Genomic DNA, 21,107 nt, shown 5'->3' on the forward strand with positions numbered 1-21,107 from the left:
GATGCTAAACTACAGTTCACAGCTTTGGCTGGCCAGGCATGATGGGAAATGTAGTTTGGCAACAGCTGTAGGCCTGAGGTTCCCCATGCCTACAGTAAATAGAAGCCCTGATTTACATGGGGGCCTAAGAGCTACAAGTTCTTCTGTATAACCCCTGGTGCACCCACCTCCCCGGCCACTCTGTAGAACATTCCTCTAACCTCGTTGAGCACCGTTTCCGCGTTTCGCCTGCGCCCCCTTCTGGATCCTATACTACATGACACCCGTCCTACCGGCACACAGGCTTGTTTCCTTCCGGCCGGAACCTTTATGTTGTCTTCTTGTTGTTAGGCGGAACGGTTTAGAGTGTGCGCAGTGTATAGAAATTTCCAGGCTGTAGTTTTCCGGTGCGGTGAGAAGATGGGTCGCAGCAGGAGCCGGTCACCGGACAGGCGGAGAGGTGAGAGCTGGATACATAGGCGGCTAGGGACTGTATGCTGCGGGGAGTATGTTTATATACGAGACATAGCGGGTTATAGGCTACACAGAGAGTATAGATGTGGCTAGGGAACCTGCGTCCTCGCCTGTCCAGGCATGATGGGAGTTGTAGTTTTGCAGTAGTTTGCGGGCCAGAGGTTCCCCATCCCTGTTATAGATCAATGCTTCCTACCCTGGGGCTCTCCAGCTGACACGGAACTACATCTCCCATCATGTCCTAACAGTCCTGATCAGTCAGGGCATGATGGGAGTTGTAGTTTTACAACAGGTGGTTTAGACCACATAGATGCTCACTGCATATTTTCCTTAAAGGGGAAGGCCAGGCAAAATAATGTTAAGATATGTTATTACCCAACAAAAAGTTATGAAAATTACTAATAGACACTTATAATGGGAAACGTACCTGTAGTGCATTTTCCCTGCACTTACTACAGCGTGTTCAGGTCTCTGTAAAGTTGGTGACATCACGTCACATAGACTGCGGACACCTGCTGCAGAGGTGGGACAGACCGGAGCAGCAGTTGATGAGACGTGACATCACCAACTTTACACTATAGGCGCGTTTCCCATGATAAGTGTCTATTAGTAATTTTCATAACTTTTTTTGGGCTATAACATATCTTAAAATTATTTGCCCAGGCTTCCCCTTTAAAAATGCAATTTCTGTTTTTTTTTTCCTCTCTCCTCACATTCTTAGGGTATAAACCCACACGCCGTATAAGCAGCGTATTTACTGCTGTGATACGCAGCAAACACGCAGCAAATACGCAGCAAATACGCAGCAAATACGCAGCAGATTATATCTAAATAACTGAACACAGCATCAAATCTGTACCAACAAATCTGCTGCGTATTTGCTGCGTATTTGTTGCGTATCTGCTGTGTATACGGTGTGTGGGTTTGTACCCTAAAAGCCATATGTTGCAGTGAAATGATAGAATCCAGGGATTTAATCAAATCCCAGGAAATGATGGAATGATTTCCCTAGGAATTTGATCAAATGCCTGACCCCTTTTAGGGAAATGATGGAATGGACGATCAAGAATTTGCCCGGCTCTATGTTTGGCAGCGGAGGTGGACACGGAAGCAGATCAGCACACCTCCCCGGCAGGCATGTGGGGGTGCGGACCAGAACTCCCGGCAGGCATATGTCGTCAGGGGGCGGACAGGGAATAGAGCGGCACACCTCCCCAGCACCCCTGGAGAACTGTGGCTGTGACTGGAGGCTGTGCCTAACATTCATGTATATGGGGAGGCCAGGGGGGAAATGATTAAATGGGCCATTTAATAGATGCCCTCTCCTGTCTGCTCCTAGATAACCTTTAATGTTATAAAATGTAAAATTGTTTTAATTCTTGTTCGTTCTAGAACGCAGACGTTCCAGATCCACTTCTAGAGAACGTGAGAGGAGGAGAAGAGAGCGCTCCAGGTCCCGGGAGAGACGGAGAAGCCGGTCACGCTCTCCACATAGACGCCGCTCCAGGTACCAGCTTACAGGTGTTTGGCTTGGTCCAATAGCTAATACTAGATAAATAGTCACCCACTTATTGCTGATACATTTATTTTTTTCCACGAACCAGTGTGGTTTTATGCTTTGTTTGCTTGAATATACATCTATATTGAGATAAAATAGACAGCACCTGTACATAAACTGAGTATAGTGAGCATGTGCAGAGTGACTGTAGGAGTATGAGGCCTTTGGCTTCAGCTGAATTATACACCTTCCTGGTATGGAGGTAAAGGCTTCAGTTTAAAGTGTCGCTGTCGTTATAACGTTCAAAATCTAAATCAACAGTAGATGTGATATAAAGCAAGTTTGCAATATACATTCATTATTTTTGTTGTTATCATGCTGTAAAAGCTGAACTTACCAGAAATCCAGGTCCAGTCTCCTGAAGGCAGATTTGTTGTAAAAAAGACTAAACCCAGGAATTCCGGCCAGTACAGAGAGTCACGGCTCAGTGTGTCCATCAGTCACATGACTGCCTTATCTCTGTGAGCGCTCAGATGGCCTGGGATACACTGGACTTCCTGTTTTCTGGCTGTTTTCTGTCAGAAAACAAAGTGCCATGTTCTCCAAGATAACAAAAAAAATAATATTGAATGTAAATTGTAAACTTGGTTTATATCACATCTACTGTTGATTTAGAAAGTTAAAATGACAGCGACACTTTAACCCCTTGCCGCAATATGATGTTCCGGGAAAGTCATGGGATGCGGGTACCTCTCACAAAATGATGTTCCCGGAACGTCATGCTGTCCCTGCCTCCCCCCTCTGTCCCTAGCGGCGATTGGGCAGCGGGAGGAGGCTGTGTCACACAGCCTCCTCCCGATGCCTCTGCCCGGAGGGGAGCCGCGCTTCCTACCCCGGGCAGTTAACCCCATAGACACCGCGTTGTGTCTATGGAGTAGCCTGAGGGAGATCTGCTCCCTCCGACCCCCCCCTTCACCCCCCACCCCCGGAGCCACGCAAGTGTTTGCGCGGCTTCGGGGGGGTTACCATAGCAACCCAGATGCTGCTTCCTGCGTCTGGGCTGCTATGGATGAGACCAATCAGGCCCCTGCACTGAGGCAGGGGTCTAATCTATGAGTGAGCTGTCAGCTTCTGACAGCTCATTCATTCTCTGTAGTGGCACCTGCAAAGTGAAAGTGAAACACAAATACATACATATATACACACACAAATAATTACACAAATAAATTAATAAATAAATATAAATATACACATTCCCCATCCCCCTTCATAAATGATCCCCTATAAATGAGATACATATATTTGGTATTGCCGCGTCCGTAATAACCCCATCTATTAACAGTTACATTAATTATCCCGCCCGATTAACGCTGCAAAAAAAATAATCAAAATTACAATTTTTTTGTTAATCCCACCCCCTAAAAATATAGATAAAAGCGATCAAGACGTCACATGTACCCAAAAGGTGTACCACTAAAAACGTCAGCTTATGCCGCAAAAAAAAGCCCTCACGTAACTCCATTGGTGAAAAAAATAAAATATTACTGCTCTTACAATATGCAAGACACAAACAGTATTTATAGTATAAATGCCATAAACTATAACAAAAGCTATATAAAATGGATATCACTGTTACCGTACCGACCTGACGAATAACGGTAACATGTCATATGTAATGTATAGTAAACAGCGTACAAAAAAATGGTGAAAAACAGCTGCTAAATTGTGTTTTTTATTCACACCACCTCATAAAAAAATGATTGAGGTGTCACATGTCCCTCAGAATGGTACCGATTGAAACGTCCACCAGTCTTACACAAATATTTTGGCACCGCAAGGCCTCTGTGACATGGTGTAATGGCTAAAAGAAAACCCTGAAATAAAAAATTCACCAGGCCTCTGTCATGTCTGCGGCCTGTGGTTGAGTCAGGTGACACACTGCGACCACATATGGGGGATTTCTAGAAACACTGGAATAAGGAGAATCAATAGTGAGTGGTATATTTCAGTTATTATTTGCTGTGTAAGAGGAAAAAATTAATTAAAATAGAATATCTGCCAAAATAATGAACATTTTAAATTTCCCCTCCAACTTGCTTAAATTTCAGCGAAACACCTAAAGGGTTAATAAACTTATGAAATGTTACTTTGAATACTTTAAGGGGTGCAGGTTTTACAGTGGAGGGATTTATGGGGGTAACTAACATACAGGCCCCACAAATCCACTTCAGAACTGAACTGGTCTCTAATAAAATCAGAGCGGAAATTTTCATGAAAATTTGAAAAATCGCTGCAAAATTTTGAAGCCCTCTAACATCCTAACAAGTAAAATGACGTTTACCAAATGAAGTCACCATAAAGTAGACATGATGTAGATGTCTTGTATACAGAAAAAAGGACTAAATGTAATACCAAAAATCTTTATTTATAAATCACAAAACTCATAATCAAAAACATTTTAAAATTACATAACATGATGTTTTATGGCATTCCAGATAAACTGACACGGTGGGGTAAGTAATAGAGATGAGCAAACCAGGTTCGGGTTCGAGTCGATCCGAACCCGAACGTTCGGCATTTGATTAGCTGGGGCTGCTGAACTTGGATAAAGCTCTAAGGTTGTCTGAAAAACATGGATACAGCCAATGACTATATCCATGTTTTCCACATAGCCTTAGGGCTTTATCCAAGTTTAGCAGCCACCGCTAATCAAATGCAGAAAGTTCGGGTTTGGATAGACTCGAGAATGCTCCAGGTTCGCTCATCTCTAGTAAGTAACAAAGGCTACAGCAGACAACTACACCAATTATCATCAGTGCAGTACCAACAATAGTATACACAAGGGAGGTTTTGAGTCCAAGCTTCCCACAATGGAGAGTATCCGCCTAACTAACTACCACCCAAAAGAACCATAAACCCTGCAAGCCAGTAAGCAGATCACCACTCACCCATGTCAGCGTCTCCCCTATGCACGTTTCACGTTTCGCGCTTCTTCAGGGGGCGTGTCTAAAAGCTGTCATGTGCCATTTAAACATGGTAGAATGCGGAACGTCATTTCCGGGGTGAGCGGCGCATGTCCGGAAGAGCAGCAGAGCTGTAAACATCTTCCATTTCCGGCAGACGGCGGTGGAACGCATATCCGCCGCGTGAACCGCAGGCGGACATGCACACAATGCTCCTTGTCACCGGACTGGAAGATTATTCTGCCAGTACATCACGGACAGGCGCATGACCGGAGCTGCGGCTATTGTTTTATTATGGACTAAAGATTGGTTAAGTGGACATATAGCCAGTATTTTACTGAGAAAAGGTTGCACATGTCCAGTGGAATTCATGTGTATAAATGATGTAGATGTCACAGCAATAATAAGTTTATGTGGCATTATATTCAAAACTCTCTTTTCCTAAGAAAGATAGTAAAGAAATGTAAATTTTTCAAATTTTTTCAAATGTTGTGATTTTTACAAAAAACTACTGAGTGTATCAACCAAAGTATACCACACACATAAAGAGGAATATGTCACGAAAAAACAGTCTCAGAATAATCGCGATAGTTAAAAGCACCGCAGAGTTATCACTACATTGAGAGACAGGTCAGATTTAAAAAATAGGCCCCGGGCATTAAGGCCAAAACAGGCTGCGGAGGCAAGGGGTTAAAGGGGTATTTCCATAACTAGGATATAATATAATTTTATGATCAGTGGGTATCCAACCTCTGCAACCCTCACTAATCCTAAGAATGACAGGTTGCCGCCTTGATTTAGCACTGCATGACCTTCAAAGTCTCCCTGCACAGCAGCACTCAGATCTCCTGGTGTGCACAGAAAACTAAGAAGGGGATCAAATCAAGGCTATGGCCTTTTCATTCTGAGGTTGGGTCCACTAGTCATAAAGTGTTAGTGTTAGCATACTCTAGTAATATACCACGTTTAGGTCAGTATAGGTAAATAAGTTGTAGTTAGACACCTCTGACCCGTCCAGACATAGCCATGACTTTCTTTGAGACTAGTGATGGCCAACAACCCCAATAATTTCCACAGTAAGCAAACTCTGGGGTACATTAGAGAATGTATGGACAGCTGTAGACTAACCAGGTAACTACATCGCAGTGACCACAACCCTCCCTGCAGAAAGTAACTAAGAGGTAGCATTACCCATGGATTATTGCACATATAGCATGTCGTAGACCTTTTAAAGGGAACCGATCAGCATGATTGTGCTGATATGGTTCGGAGCAGCACAGTATAGAGCTACTGTGCAGTTTGTGGAGTATACCAGCCGCAGCAGCAGTGGTAGCTTTACAAAGGAGAAAAAAAGTTTTATGACACCATTCGAGGGGAGGCAACTAGTCATCTGAGTGGAGAGCAGCCCGTGACTAGTCACGGCACTCTGCTTGTCCACGGGCAGTGCTGGGATGATTGACAGGCAGAGAGGCTACTACCGGGTGTCTGTCAATTATCCACGCACTGCGCTGACAGACAGAGAGGTGACTAGTCATGGCAGCTCCCCTCCCAAATGACTAGTTGCTGCCCCTCTCCCGGCCTCATGCAGCATAATAATAGTAAAGCTACTTCTGCCGTCATGGCTGGTATACTCCACAAGCTGCACAGAAGCTCTATACTAATATACTGCTGGGAACCATATTGGCACAATCGTGCTGATTGGTTCCCTTTAACTGGTACATTTGGGTAGCATTCTGTACATAGTAAATAAGAGCATTGAGATCTATATGTTCTGTGTTACCAGGTCACCCCGCAGGCACAGGTCCTCCTCCCTCTCACCTGGTAGAATTAAGGACAGACGCGATGATGACAAGAAGGACGGTAAAGATTCAAAAGTGGTCAAGGAGCGGCAGATTGCAGGTGAGCATACAAAGGCAAATACTATATTATGTGTAGTTTCTTTTCAATATTGTGTATAATGGTGGACTGATAAGACACCAAAATATCTGTGTGCAAAGGGTGCATAAACTTTTTTTGTTTTGTTTTGGTCCAAGGGCCAACTTGTCACATTTCCATGCAATAAAAGTAAAGGGCTTCCAGCGCCGAAAAATGTGATGGCATAAGATGCTGTGCTGTCACATCTTGTCATAGTCAATGCATTGCATCACACTTGGCTGCAAACAGGCGTGATGCAGCACAGAATCCGGTGGCCCTTCATTAAGACCTCACTGAGTCATGGAGCCAAATTGACCGAAAAGCAGGTTTTTTTTTTTTTTTGTTTTGTTTTTTTGTTTATTGCTCCTTTTGTAATCACCTGCTGTGTATGGTGCAGTGTGGCAGAAGGTGTTAGTGGTGTCTTTATATCCAGTCTGTTTTGAGTGGATATACAGTACTTCATTATATCACATTGTGGTTGCATATCCTGCTGATAGGCCAGTAATTTTGCAGATGTTTTTTTTTTTTTTTTTTTTTTCTAACCATGTAGCATTTCTTTCTACAGCGGAGGATCTTGAAGGAAAGACCGAAGAGGAGATTGAAATGATGAAGTTGATGGGTTTCAGTACATTTGATACCACCAAGGTAATGCAGTTGTGTGTTTGTTTTTACCTTTGTGTTACAGCATGTCACACTGTGTGTATAGCATATGCTCTTGTTTTCTGTCAACCCTGCAAGTAACGTGATCGGTCTGTCTTTATTAGAAAATGTTTGTGTACAAAAATGTAGCCAAAAGTATTTGACCTTTTCTTTTGAACCAAGTACTTACAGAGAGATTATTTTAGATGCATTGGTACAATACCAATAGTTTGTGCTGAGTTCTTACTCTTACATTTTCAGTGTGCTGGCACCTCTCTGCACAAGGTTTCTAAAGCTATATAAAGAAATAGGATGCGACATATAACCTTCTCCCTTACTGCAGTGCCATGACATAGTGCTGATGAAAGTGCCCAGGAGTAACAGAATGGCACTGTGCTGTGGAAAGCTTTATGGTATAGCACTATAGATGGCACGTGAAGGGAGAAGGGGTTACTTAAAGTGACACTGTTGTCACTTCTCTACACAGGTGTAAAGGGTAAATTTATCGTTTTTCATACCTTAATTTATATCATACGTCATGCTGCTTGTTCAAGTAAAAAGTGATCTTTTATCAACTGCAGATTGTGCTAAGTGGGGCTTGACTGCATTAGCGCAACTTAGCCCTGCCCACAGGGTCACCGTTGGCCCCGACCTTCCATGATGTCATAGGCACATAAGCCCGCCCCCTCGCCGGCCATTGGAACAGGCTGGCCTAAAGGTCTAGGCCCCACCCCCTCTTGGACGGCCCACCAATGGACATCGAGGGGTGGGGCTTGCTTACCAATTACATCATGGAGGGGCAGGGCCAACTGTGATGCTGTGGACGGGGCTAAGTGGCACTAATGCAGTGAAGCCCCGCCCACTTAGCACAATCTGCAGTTGATAAAAGATCACTTTTTACTTGAACAAGCACTATGATGTATGATATAAAATAAGGTGTGAAAACTTCTAAATTTACCCTTTACACCTATGTAGAGAAGTCAGAATGCACAAAAGGGGTGACAGTGTCACTTTAAGCACTAGCTGTGAGCAGGAAGAAAAGATGCAGCAACATTACAGCAAGGAAGAGGGGTTACACTAAGCACAGAACTACTGTTATAAAATGGACACCCTTATTATTTCATGGACAGTGAGAATCCTCTGTAGGACGGAGAGGTTCTCTGATTTAAGGTAGACATCCAGTCTCTCTCCCTCTTTTGCTTATAGCATTAGGTAAGTTCTGCCCACACTTCCTGTGATTGTCCTGGTCCCTGTTTTATAGAGACAGGCTGAGCTTGACAACAAGCAGTAAACATCAGACTGCATGTGGCCGAGACATTAAAACTTATTGTCTGGGATGAGAAGTATTTTTTCATAAATGTATTTATAAATATGTAAGGAATCACATAGGCCATCAAAAGTGGAGGGAAGTTATTTGAAACAACCGTGACCATTTAAAGGGATCCTCTGGGGACTTTTTATTGATTGATTATCCTCTAAAATAGGTTACTAGTGTCTGGTGGCGGCCTGACCACCAAACAGTCGTTTACTAGAACCACAGCTCCTGCATATACAGTGAATGGAGCAGAGAGCGGTGTATATTGTAGCCATGCTGTTACTACCGCTAAGCGCCCATTGAAAAGGAAGTTCATGCTACCAACACGTGATCCCAGCAAGTCAGAGCTGTTTAGGTGACACCAGGGGACGTACACAATATTTGGAAATCTTTGTGGTTTTAATGTTATGGATGTTTGTCCTATCTTTGCATTGCTTTAAATTGTCAATTGTGTCCTTACATTATTTCGTTTTTTTTAGGGGAAGAAAGTAGATGGATCTGTTAATGCATATGCCATAAATGTGTCTCAAAAAAGAAAATACAGGTAAGACCCCCATCCACTTCTTCTTCCTCTGTTTTACATTATTGATGTTGGGAAACCCCCTGTCGTGCACGCTCAAAAATCTTCACAGGGCTCTGGAAGTGATACATACATACATACACACAGTATCAAATAGATGATGAATGCCACTGTATGGCATATGTTACATGTATAAATTTTGAGCTTGTTATTGCGTAAACATTATAGCCTACACTTTTGGATTAGATTGTTACACTGGGTTTACATTCAGTATTTTGGTCATTATCTTTACCCAAAGCCAGGAATGGAAACTGACACAGAAAAGATACAAATCGTTCCATTGTGTTCTCTGTCACTTCCGCTCGTCTTGCTGACCAAATACTACACACTAACCCAGCCACAGGCAGCCCCCACAGCTTTTGTTTAAAGGATACCTTTCACTATGATCCTGTTCCCTGATCAGTGTGCAGTCACAGCTGATACCAGAAGTCCCACACTAGCCAGGTTCCATGCACAAGCACTATTGGGATTAATAGGGCTCATGCTCAGAACTTGGCTGATGGTGGACCTATTCACAGCATCTCGATCTTCCGATATCAGTTGTCACTACGTGTAATAGCAATGCGTGGCTGACGATTGCCCAGACACCTGATACCTTACCTCTCCCCGCTCCTGTCTTCTCTCCTGTGCTCCGCAGCTTCCAGTTGAGCGGCCTGTCAGCTGACTGGCTACTGAGACGCTGCCGCCGCCAGGGACTGGAAAGCTGCAGAGCACAGGAGAGACCAGGAGCAGGGAGAGGTAAGGTATCAGGTGTTTGGGCAAGGGCTGCATGGACATCGCTAACAATGTCCATGTGGCTTTCTAATAGGTCTAGTAAATGAGCGCTGATCTAAAATGGTCAGCCAGTGTAATAATACCCTAAGACAATACAGGTCAGTATTGCCCACATTGAACAGACCATTGCACTAGGAGCCATAAAGATCAGTTGTTTGAGGGACAAGCAGTTTCTGTACAGTTTTATATAGCCATCACAGGAGAAATTACATACTTTTCATTGACCTCAATGTCTGTCCATGTAATGCACAGACATTTTATGTCTTCCAGAATAAGAGACACTATAGGTTCCCAGGCTAATGCTGCCTGAACATTAAACAGTCCCCGGTGGCTTCTCCCTTCCCCTCCTTGCTTTGAGTGATAGATCCATCCCTGTACCCAAACAGAGCAGGATCTGTCAATTTAGCTTTGGCTGTCCAGGCATGATGGGAATTGTAGTTTTGCAACAGCTGGAGGGCCCGTGTTTGACACCTGTATTAGACAAGCCCTTTAATCCTATGGGGGCAGCTTTCCATTTGCTGGTCATGAATAGCTATATGCAGACAGATTGGATAGTTACAACTAGTCACTCATTGGTTTTGCATAGAACTTGTCCTTTCCATCAGGTTTACAGCCATTAGATTTATTGGCACATACCTCCTTGTCTTGTGCCCGGTTGTACTAATAATTCATGGTAAGCCGCGCTACCTTCATATGGTAGAAAGGCTTTTCTTAAAAAAGGGTACAACGTCTAATGTGAGGCAGGCTGTAGTGATCAGAATGTGAGTTAATGTATATTTAGAAAAGATTTATAATATTCCCTGAAACATCTCAGTGGGAACTGCAGAAAATAACAGCAGAGATGACATGGAGGCCGTCCCGAACACGCGGTTACACAATGGTTGCCAGGCAACAGTGCTAGGAACGCACGAGCGAAGGCACATGTACAAAAGATCAGAGGAAATGGGATTCTTCTGGAATTGTGAGAACATTTCTTAACATTAAGTGCTTTGCTATTTGTTACAGTATAGAAAGTGGGACATACTGTTATTACATTTACATACACCCTATGGCTTTTCACTATCAGTCACTCCTGTGCACACATACCCGCGTAGGGAGCAGGGCACCACCTCCACATCACTGCCCCTAATGGAGACGCTTCATGTGCATGAGTGGAGGACAGTAATGGCCAGCTCCAGGCTATGTTCCTTCTCACTGCACATTGCACACTTCTCCTCAGTTATCCGCTCCTCCACATATCACTAATGAATTCAAGGCTTCCTGCATTCTCTGGAGAAAAACCAAAAACGTCAGTAGTAAGGGGAAAAATGTGAAATCTCTATGCTGCAGCCTATGGGGGAGAAGTTATACAACAATCATATGAATTCAGCACAATACCTGCAAAAGGTACACTGCCGAGCCGCAAACTATGTTTTCCTTGTCAGCAATTTTTTTTTTTATTCTTTTTCGAGGTTTGTTTCCAGAAAAAGCTGGATGACAACCATTATGGCCAGCGCTACAGGTTTTTCACTCAACACAAGTGTGAATGAGCCATTGGAATTGATTAGAATCTGATTTGGCCAATTCAGATTTTTTTTTTAACCAGTGCAGGGATTCCTGTCATAAACTAGGAGTCCCTGTTCCTGTTCACAGTATGCCTCCTTGCTTAGTTAGGCTGGGTTCACACTACGTTTTTGAAATCCGTTTTTTTTTTTTTTTTTTTTCATTCGTTTTTGCAAAAAATGAATGGAAAAACGTGTGCATTTAGGTGTGTCAGTTTTTCCATTGACTTTCATTTAGGGTAGCTTCACACGTACCGACTCGCAGCGTTAATAACGCTGCGAGTCGGCTAGGTCCTGGCAGATCACTTTCACTACATACACACAGCGGTCTGAACGACCGCTGCGTGTATGTAATTCTGCCGGCCGCTTAACCCCTTCAGCTCCCACTCCGCTGTATACATTACCTGTCCTCGCTGCACGGTCCTGTCCGTACTGCTCTCCCGCCGGGCCAATCAGTGGCTGCGGCAGGGCAACACACTGATTGGCCGGGCGGGAGAGCAGTACGCCGGGACCCCGTGCAGCGAGGATAGGTTATGTATACAGAGCGGGAGCGGAGCAGGAGCTGGGCGGCAGCTGAAGGGGTTAAGCGGCCGGCAGAGTTACATACACAAAGCGGTCGTTCAGACGTGTGAAGCTACCCTTAAAGGGGTAGTGCACCAAAAAAAAATTTTCTTTCAAATCAACTGCTGCCATGAAGTGCCAGAGATTTGTAATTTACTTCTATTAAAAAATCTCAAGCCTTCCAGTACTTATCAGCTGCTGTGTGTCCAGCAGGAAGTGATGTTTTCTTTCCTGTCTGACACAGTGCTCTCTGTTGCCTCCTCTGTCCATGTCAGGAACTGTCCAGAGAAGGAGCAAATCCCCATAGAAAACCTCTCCTGCTCTCCAGACCACTTATATACCACTTCCTGCTTTGCATACAGCAGCTAATAATACTGGAAGGCTTGAGAATTTTTAACAGAAGTAAATTACAAATCTCTGGCACTTCATGGCAGCAGTTGATTTGAAAGAAAAAATTTTTGGGTGCACTATCCCTTTAAGGAAAAAAAAAAGGATCAGGTTTTTTTTTTTTGTTACAGGCACAAAAATTAGGTCGACTATGTTTTTGTGTACATTTTTTTTAGGGATTTTTTATTTTTTTTTTTAAATGTCATGTAAAAACTTATCAAAACGAATGCACACAAATGCATAAATTTTTCCATTTTTGCAAAAACTGATGAAAAAATCGGATTGCAAAGACATAGTGTGAATGGGCCTGGTAAATGTAGTCTAAGGGACAATGCATACCTATGCCTCTTAGCTCCCCATCCCTGACCCTGCTTGGGGTTTATCTTTCTGATAACTGTCAATCAAGCAAGGTCAGGGATAGGAAAGGGAGCGAGGAGACATTCCAGCTTTCTATACTCCATTAGCTTTTACTTTAAAGGGGATTACAAGGCAAAACTGATTGATGGCCTATCCTAATGGTGTGTTTACACAGACAGATTTATCTGACATATTTTGGAAGCCAAAGCCAGGAATGGACTTGAGAAGAGAAGAAATCTCAGTCTTTCCTTTATGACCTGTTCCCTGTTTATAGTCTGTTCCTGGTTTTGGCTTCAGAAATCTGTCTGTGTAAACGCTCCATAATGATAGCCCATCAATACATAATCAGCTGTTTGGGCGACCTGTGGTGCCCTTATGTAAACACAGTCTATAGAACCTATGGGCAACATATGCCACTCTATGCCTATGCCTTGGCATCTGCAAGAGAAATATTCCTGACGTGTCCTCTGAACATACACTCTAAAGTGACAACGCACTTCAAAGAGGCACCGTGGTTGTCACCCAGCTTTTTCCAGTGGTTGTCACCCAGCTTTCCCTCACTCAGAAAAATGTCTGTTTAGCTGCAATAGAATAAAGGTAAAATCTCTAACATTGTTCTTTTTATGTCTGTATTGCAGACAATACATGAACCGAAAAGGAGGATTCAACAGACCTTTGGACTTCATTGCATGACATATAGAAGTATACACAGGATACGTCTGCTGGTTGTAGTCTTCACATCACGGATCTGCCGCTGTATGACAATTCACTGTAGTTGTGCTGCCGACATCACAATTCTCTGACTACATGTAGGTGGCTCTGGTCTAGCTGGTAATCCTAGGAACCTGTAACGGAACTTAGTTTTCTCCTTTTTATTGATTATTTTTTACCCTTTGTTGGATATGTGTTATTTGTCCCTTCATGGTAATGTATAATAAAAGTTTTTGTTATGTAAGTGACATCCTTGCCATCTTGTCTCTCTTCCACATATAGGGCTGTACACAGGGATTTTTGTAGTGTTAAAGTATATAACAAAAAAAACTAGCTTTTTATATTTAACACGCTTTAGTGTTTTTTGTTTTAATTCAGGGGCATTTGCATCTAAAGGGGTACTCCCATGAAAATGTTTTTCTTTCAAATCAAATGGTGTCAGAAAGTTACAGATTTGTAATTTACTTCTATATAAAATTCTCCAGGCTTTCCAGTACTTGTCAGCTGCTGTATGCTCTGTAGAAAGTGGTATATTCTTTCTAGTCTGACACTGTGCTCTCTGCTGCCACCTCTGTCCATGTCAGGAACTGTCCAGAGCTGTAGCAATTCCCCATAGAAAACCTTTCCTGCTCTGGACAGTTCCTGACATGGACAGAGATGGCAGCAGAGAGCAGACTGGAAAGAGAGACACCACTTCCTGCAGGACATACTGCAGCTGATAAGTACTGGAAGACAAGATTTTTTAAATAGAAGTAAATTACAAGTCTATATAACTTTCTGACACCAGTTGATTTTGAAAGAACAACTATTTTACTGTAGTTTTCCTTTAAGTCCTATAAACCTGTGGGGAAAAATACCAAACCCAGAGAATGCTACAATGTATGTAATGCATTTTATATTTCACTATAGACCCAGCATTTTAACCTATAAAAAGTACCATGACAAACATATTTGTGTGAAACCAGGCATAATCATCACACCATGTCATTCTCTATATCAGTAATGCATATGAGGAATACACTGCCTGGGTTATTTGTCTCTTACACCAGTGATTTTCAACCTTTTTTGAGCCGCGGCACACTTTTTATACTTAAAAAATCCTGGGGCACACCACCAACCAAAATGACACTAAAACAGTACATATTATACATATAGTTAATAATATAGATTCTAAATGTATTTATACTCACTCAGTGTGAAACCTGGGCCTGTTTTCTTCTCCCCCCTGTGCTTCTCTCCACCATACTTCTCCCCCCTGCTCCTCTCCTGTGCTCCTCTCCCCCGTGCTCCTCTCCCCCGTGCTCCTCTCCCCCGTGCTTCTCTCCACCATACTTCTCTCCACCAAACTTCTCTCCCCCCTGCTTCTCTCCACCAAACTTCTCTCCGCTGTTTCTCTCCCCCATCCCCAGGTTTCTCTCCGCTGTTTCTCTCCCCCATCCCCAGGTTTCTCTCCGCTGTTTCTCTCCCCCATCCCCAGGTTTCTCTCCGCTGTTTCTCTCCCCCATCCCCAGGTTTCTCTCCGCTGTTTCTCTCCCCCATCCCCAGGTTTCTCTCCGCTGTTTCTCTCCCCCATCCCCAGGTTTCTCTCCGCTGTTTCTCTCCCCCATCCCCAGGTTTCTCTCCGCTGTTTCTCTCCCCCATTGTTTTCTCCTGTTTCACAGGGGCACCATAGTTTGGGGAACTTTCCCCGCGGCACACCCCGCGGCACACCCGACCATGTATCACGGCACACTAGTTGAAAATCACTGTCTTACACCAATAAATAACATTTGATGGTTGTCCATATTCAGACACTATGTACATACATTTATTTATTCATATATACATAGGTAGGTTGTACAATGTAAACAGAGATATTCAGAGGCTAGCTCTGGCATGTTTGGCATCAGGAAGAGGAGTTTGAAGGAGCCAAAGCTTCCTTATCCCCATAGGACTTGCGTTATGGTCACATCCATAAACTATACACTAAGCTGCTCTTGGCTCCAGCAGTTTTTATGACCTGAGATTGTTCAAGGTTGAAGATAAAGCTGAGCATGTGACATAGAAGACTATTACTGCATCAAGGTGTCACCTGAGAAGCCGAGATCAGAGCAGCACGTAAGGAATAGAGAAAGGTGGTGGTATAAAATGGCCAGTACTGTAATTGATGATGTATAGTGTTTGACTATTGTACAAGACCTGTAACCTGGTACTCTACAGTGTGTACAAACACTGCAGACCGACCACCTTCTTTTGGCACGATGTCTGGACATGACGTATTACACATACTCTTGACAGTGGAAGAGTTAATGATGTCTGATATTTGACTGAGTTTCTCTTTCTAAGTTGTAAGTTGTATCAGGGTTAGACAAAAACAGTTGCAGTACCCTTATTTACCTGCAGATGTCAGTATTGGTTAAGTGTCGTGCTAAAGGACTGCAGAATAATGTAAGTATGAAGAACCTGTATGGGCTTGTTCATGCTAGGATTTTACAGTGGACTTTCCACTAGCAATGCTGTACTTATGGCAGACATCTAGTAAATGTTGCTGTAAAGGATGGGGGGGCCCTTGTTTTTGTATAGCCGCAGGTTTGTCCGGTGGGGTATTCCAGCACATCCTTTACATGTATGAACAATTATAATGTATTATATAGATCTAGCACCAGTGCCATTGTTATTGAGGTGACAATTTACAGGCAATGCATTGCACCACTAAAAGAAGCATTCCACATTATTTTTATACATTTCCCTTGGCAGCAGGCAGGCACATATACTTGCCGTCCCGCGGCACGGCTTCATTCTGGTCCTACAGCGACGCTCAAATTCCACACGTGCTCATGTGACCTCTTTACCGACTGGCCTGCAGCTAAGGAGGCCCGAAATCAGGGTCTCCAATGCATCTCTATGAGAGCGCTTTCAGAGATGCATTGGGGACCCTGACTTCCAGACTTGGAACAGCCTTGGAGAAGGAAGAGGGTCTGAAGAGCAGTGACAACTCCGCGTGCGGGATTTAAATGGCGTGGTGGGACACCGATCATCATTGGTAAGTGTATGTGCCAGCCTGCTGAAGGGGGGGAAATAAAAAAAAATATGTGAATATGCAAAAAAAAGGGGGTCAATGGAGCCTCAAAACATGGGAATAGCCAGATATCCCTCCAGGGAAGGAAACCCATTGCTAAGTGGTGCCTCCTAGTGAGGAGATCACCAAACCACCCGGATACCTAGCCCCTTAAGTCACACTTAGTTGCAAGTATTAGAACACTGATAGGGAACACAGGGAAATACCAGGGTGGAACCTTTAGGGTACATTCACACTTACCAGACCCACAGCTGATTTTTTGCTGCAGATGCGCAGCAGATTTCATTTAATTAACTGAACACAGCATCAAATCTGCACCATCAAATCTGCTGCGGATCCTGTAGATGTGAACGCACCCTTAGGGTACAAACACACACACACCATATACGCAGCGTAATTACTGCTGCGATACTCAGCAGATTAGATCTAAATTAAGATTTTAAGATTATCTGACATTATCTGCCAAAGATTTGAAGCCAAAGCCAGGACTGGATTTGAAAAGAGGGGAAATCTCAGGCTTTCCTGTATGACCTGATCTCTGTTTATAGCCTGTTCCTGGTTTTGGCTTCAAATCTTTGTCAGATAATCTTTCTGTGTAAAAGGGCCCTTATGGTGCGTTTACACAGACAGATTTATCTGACAGATCTTTGAAGCCAAAGCCAGGAACAGACTATAAACAGGGATCAGATGATAAAGGAAAGACTGGGATCTATCCTCTTCTCAAATCCATTCCTGGCTTTGGCTTCCAAAATCTGTCAGATAAATCTCTCCATGTAAACGCGCCCTATTCCACCGGACGATTATCGTTAGCATAATCGTTAACGATTAACGATCTCAAACGACCGCTATTGCGAAAGACCTGAAAACGTTCACTCATTTCCATGGAACGATAATCGTTACTTATGATCGTAATTGCGATCGTTTCTTCTTCCGTATTTCTTCGCTATTGCGTTCGTATCTATTGCGAACGACCGAACGATGTCTTATTCAATGCGAACGATTTGCGAACGTTTTGCGAACGAGCAACGATAAAAATAGGTCCAGGTCTTATAAAGCGATCAACGATTTCTCGTTCGGTCGTTAATCATTACTGCATTTCAACCGAACGATTATCGTTTAGATTCGAACGATTTAACGATAATCTGAACGATAATCGTCCGGTGGAATAGGGCCCTTAGGGTCCATTTACACAGAAAGATTATGTGACAGATTATCTGCCAAAGATTTGAAGCCAAAGCTAGAAATAGACTATAAACAGAGATCAGGTCATAAAGGAAAACCTGAGATTTCTCTTTTCAAATCCATTCCTGGCTTTGGCTTCAAATCTTTGGCAGATAATCTGTCAGATAATCTTTCTGTGTAAATGGAGCCTTACTCGGTGGCTGAAGAAGTTGGATACAGCCCTAGGGAGTCCTGAAAAACATGGAGACAGTCATAGGTAATATCCATGTTTTCCAGGACTTCCTAGGGCTGCATCCAACTTTTTAGTCACCACTAATCAAATGCTGCACAATTGGACTCAAGTTGCACTCATCTCTAATGGTGGTTTTACACTGAGCGATTATCGTTCGAATTTGCACGATAACTATTGCATTTGAGCGATAATCGTTCCGTGTAAACACAGCGAACGATCAAGCTATGAGCGAGAAATCGTTCATTTTGATCTTTAAACATGTTCTCAAATCATCGTTGGTCGTTCGCAAAAAAAATCGCAGATCGCTTCGTGTAAACAGTCTTTCACCGATTTTAACCTATGTGTGAGATAGGCCTAAGCGATCGCAAAATGATTTTTCCATACGCTATATCGTTCCGTCTAAACGCTGATCGTTATGAAAAACACATCGTTCATTCGAAATCGTTAACCGTGCGATCGGACGAATTATCTCTCCGTGTAAAAGGACCATTAGGTTCCATTTACACAGAAAGATTATCTGACAGATTATCGGCCAAAGATTTGAAGCCAAAGCTAGAAATGGATTTGAAAAGAGGAGAAATCTCAGGCTTTCCTTTATGACCTGATCTCTGTTTATAGTCTGTTTCTGGCTTTGGCTTCAAATATTTGGCAGATAATCTGTCAGATAATCTTTCTGTGTAAATGGACCCTAATAGAAACCTAATACAGACTAGCATCCCTGTGCAGGATGCTGTATGTTTATTACCTGGACTAGTGGCGCCCCCATCTGTGTGGCAGACATAAGCAGTGCAGCCTTTCACACGTTAGTCATGTAGTACACGAGTAAACTCCACACACAATACTTTAACCATGTTTGTCAAATGCAGCCCACACACATGGGTGTCTTCCAGGTTCCATCAGCCCAGGCTTAACCCATTCTAGACTGGAATATGGGATGGGTTTGCTTGGTAATATTCATGCTTCCTACAATAAAAGCAATGAGAATCTGATCCCTACCAGACACGGGTTACCAATGATTAAATGTCAAATGATTTGTTAATCAAACCCCCCCCCCCCATACCGGAGCCAGGATCCTAGGAAATAATCATTCATCTGAGAACAGCCTATCCACTACATTTGCATGTCTCCGCTATAGTAGATATTCCAATGGAAATGATCATTGTGCGGATGGAAAACCTGATATTTGATGTCTGCACAGAAGAGGACGCCGGGTGCTTCAAGGTATTGTCTCATCGGGGCTGCAGCAAGGACACTGGAGGCCTCCCCCTCATTGTGTCCCCTAACAATGTCACCATACAGTAGCTATAGGTCAGGGATGGGGAACCTTCGGCCCTCCAGCTGTTGCAAAACTACAATTCCCATCATGCCTGGACAGCCGAAGGCTGTCCAGGCATGATGGGAGTTGTAGTTTTGCAACAGCTGGAGGGCCGAAGGTTCCCCATCCCTGCTATAGGTTATCAATATAAGACTGGCAGGGGTCTGACTGACGGATAATTGGAGGGGCTCTAGCAATCGTCATCTGCCACATGTGAACATAACCTTACACTATCAAGCTACCTATGACATTCTAAAAAGATGAAGGCAGCAACTGTTTTCTTTTAAAGGGGATATGCAGCGCTACAAAAACATGGTCACTTTCTTCCAGAGACAGCACCACTCGTCTCCAGTTTGGGTACAGGATTTGCAGTTCCATTAAAGTGAACAGAGCTTAAAGGGGTTGTCCAGCGAAAATCTTTTTCTTTCAAATCAACTGGTGTCAGAAAGTTATATAGATTTGTAATTGACTTCTATTAAAAAAAATCTCAAGTCTTCCCATACTTATCAGCTGCTGTATGTACTGCAGGAAATGTTGTTTTATTTTCAGTCTGACACAGTGCTCTCTGCTGACATCTCTGGCCGAGACAGGAACTCTAAACAATATACACTATAGCACTTCCCCACACAGACCCTCCGGTCTAAGTGTAATATCAAACATAAAAATTGTATATAGATGCAAAAGTTACCTGTCCCTGTGTCCTATAGGGACAAAATAGTTCAAGTCCAGTAGCATGGTAACAGCATCTCACTTAGGCGGAAATACGGAAAAAAAGAATTTTATTCCAGCATGGCAAACAGAGCGACGTTTCAACCTTATAGGTCTTTCTCAAGCATGCTACTGGACTTGAGACAGGAACTCTGTCTCGGATTTTTATGAATCCCCATAGAAAACCTCTCCTGCTCTGGGCAGTTCCTGTCTCGGCCAGAGATGGCAGCAGAGAGCACTGTGTCAGACTGAAAATAAAACATTTCCTGCAGGACATACAGCAGCTGATAAGTATGGGAAGACTTGAGATTTTTTTTTTTTTTTTTTAATAAAAGTAAACTACAAATCTATATAACTTTCTGACACCAGTTAATTTGAAAGATAACTTGATAACCCCTTTAATTGCAAACCACACCTGACCTGGAGACAAGAGTTGTGCTGTCTCTAGAAGAAAGTGGCCAGGTCTTTCTAATGCTGGATAATCCCTTTAATGATCCCCAATCTGTGGCCCTCCAGCGACAGTAAAACTACAACTCAAAGCATACCCTGACAGATGTACTTTTGCAACCACTTGAGAGACACAGGTTGGAGACAACACCTGCACTGAAGGAGGGGGGGGGGGGGGGGGGGACGAGGCATAATACCACCTCTGGACTGTCTGTCAAACACAGCGCCACATTTAACTGTATGTACAATTAAAGGGCCAGCATTAGCACTTGGAGGCACTTGCCTGGGTGCTGGCACAGACTGCAAAGCTATGAATCCAGAATTGCGGAAAGTTTCCGGATTCCCTCCTCTGGCTCTATGGGGCATCCATGTCAGAATTTCAGGCAATTATAGGTCATGTCCTATAATTTTCCGGCAAGGACACCCTTCAGGAAAAATCCTGAAAGGTGCCCATGCCCAATAGAACCCTATG

General features: G+C 43.4%; 1 protein-coding gene across 1 annotated transcript; it reads left to right on the forward strand.

Annotated features, from left to right (window-relative positions):
* Positions 1–331: 331 nt before the first annotated feature.
* On the forward strand, positions 332–13,941 carry SNRNP27 (small nuclear ribonucleoprotein U4/U6.U5 subunit 27). Its single transcript, XM_069942783.1, has 6 exons — positions 332–439; positions 1,846–1,960; positions 6,698–6,813; positions 7,394–7,473; positions 9,262–9,326; positions 13,621–13,941. Exons 1-6 carry the CDS (start codon positions 400–402, stop codon positions 13,673–13,675), a joined length of 471 nt encoding a protein of 156 aa, XP_069798884.1. The 5' UTR covers positions 332–399; the 3' UTR covers positions 13,676–13,941.
* The last annotated feature ends 7,166 nt before the right edge of the window (positions 13,942–21,107 follow it).

Source organism: Dendropsophus ebraccatus, chromosome 1 (assembly GCF_027789765.1).
Source record: "Dendropsophus ebraccatus isolate aDenEbr1 chromosome 1, aDenEbr1.pat, whole genome shotgun sequence".
Lineage (NCBI taxonomy): Eukaryota > Metazoa > Chordata > Amphibia > Anura > Hylidae > Dendropsophus > Dendropsophus ebraccatus.

Coding starts and splice junctions, on each gene's coding strand:
- SNRNP27 (XM_069942783.1), top strand. CDS start 400: ATGGGTCGCAGCAGGAGCCGGTCACCGGACAGGCGGAGAG. Junction 440..1,845: donor GTCACCGGACAGGCGGAGAG/GTGAGAGCTGGA, acceptor TGTTCGTTCTAG/AACGCAGACGTTCCAGATCC. Junction 7,474..9,261: donor GTACATTTGATACCACCAAG/GTAATGCAGTTG, acceptor CGTTTTTTTTAG/GGGAAGAAAGTAGATGGATC.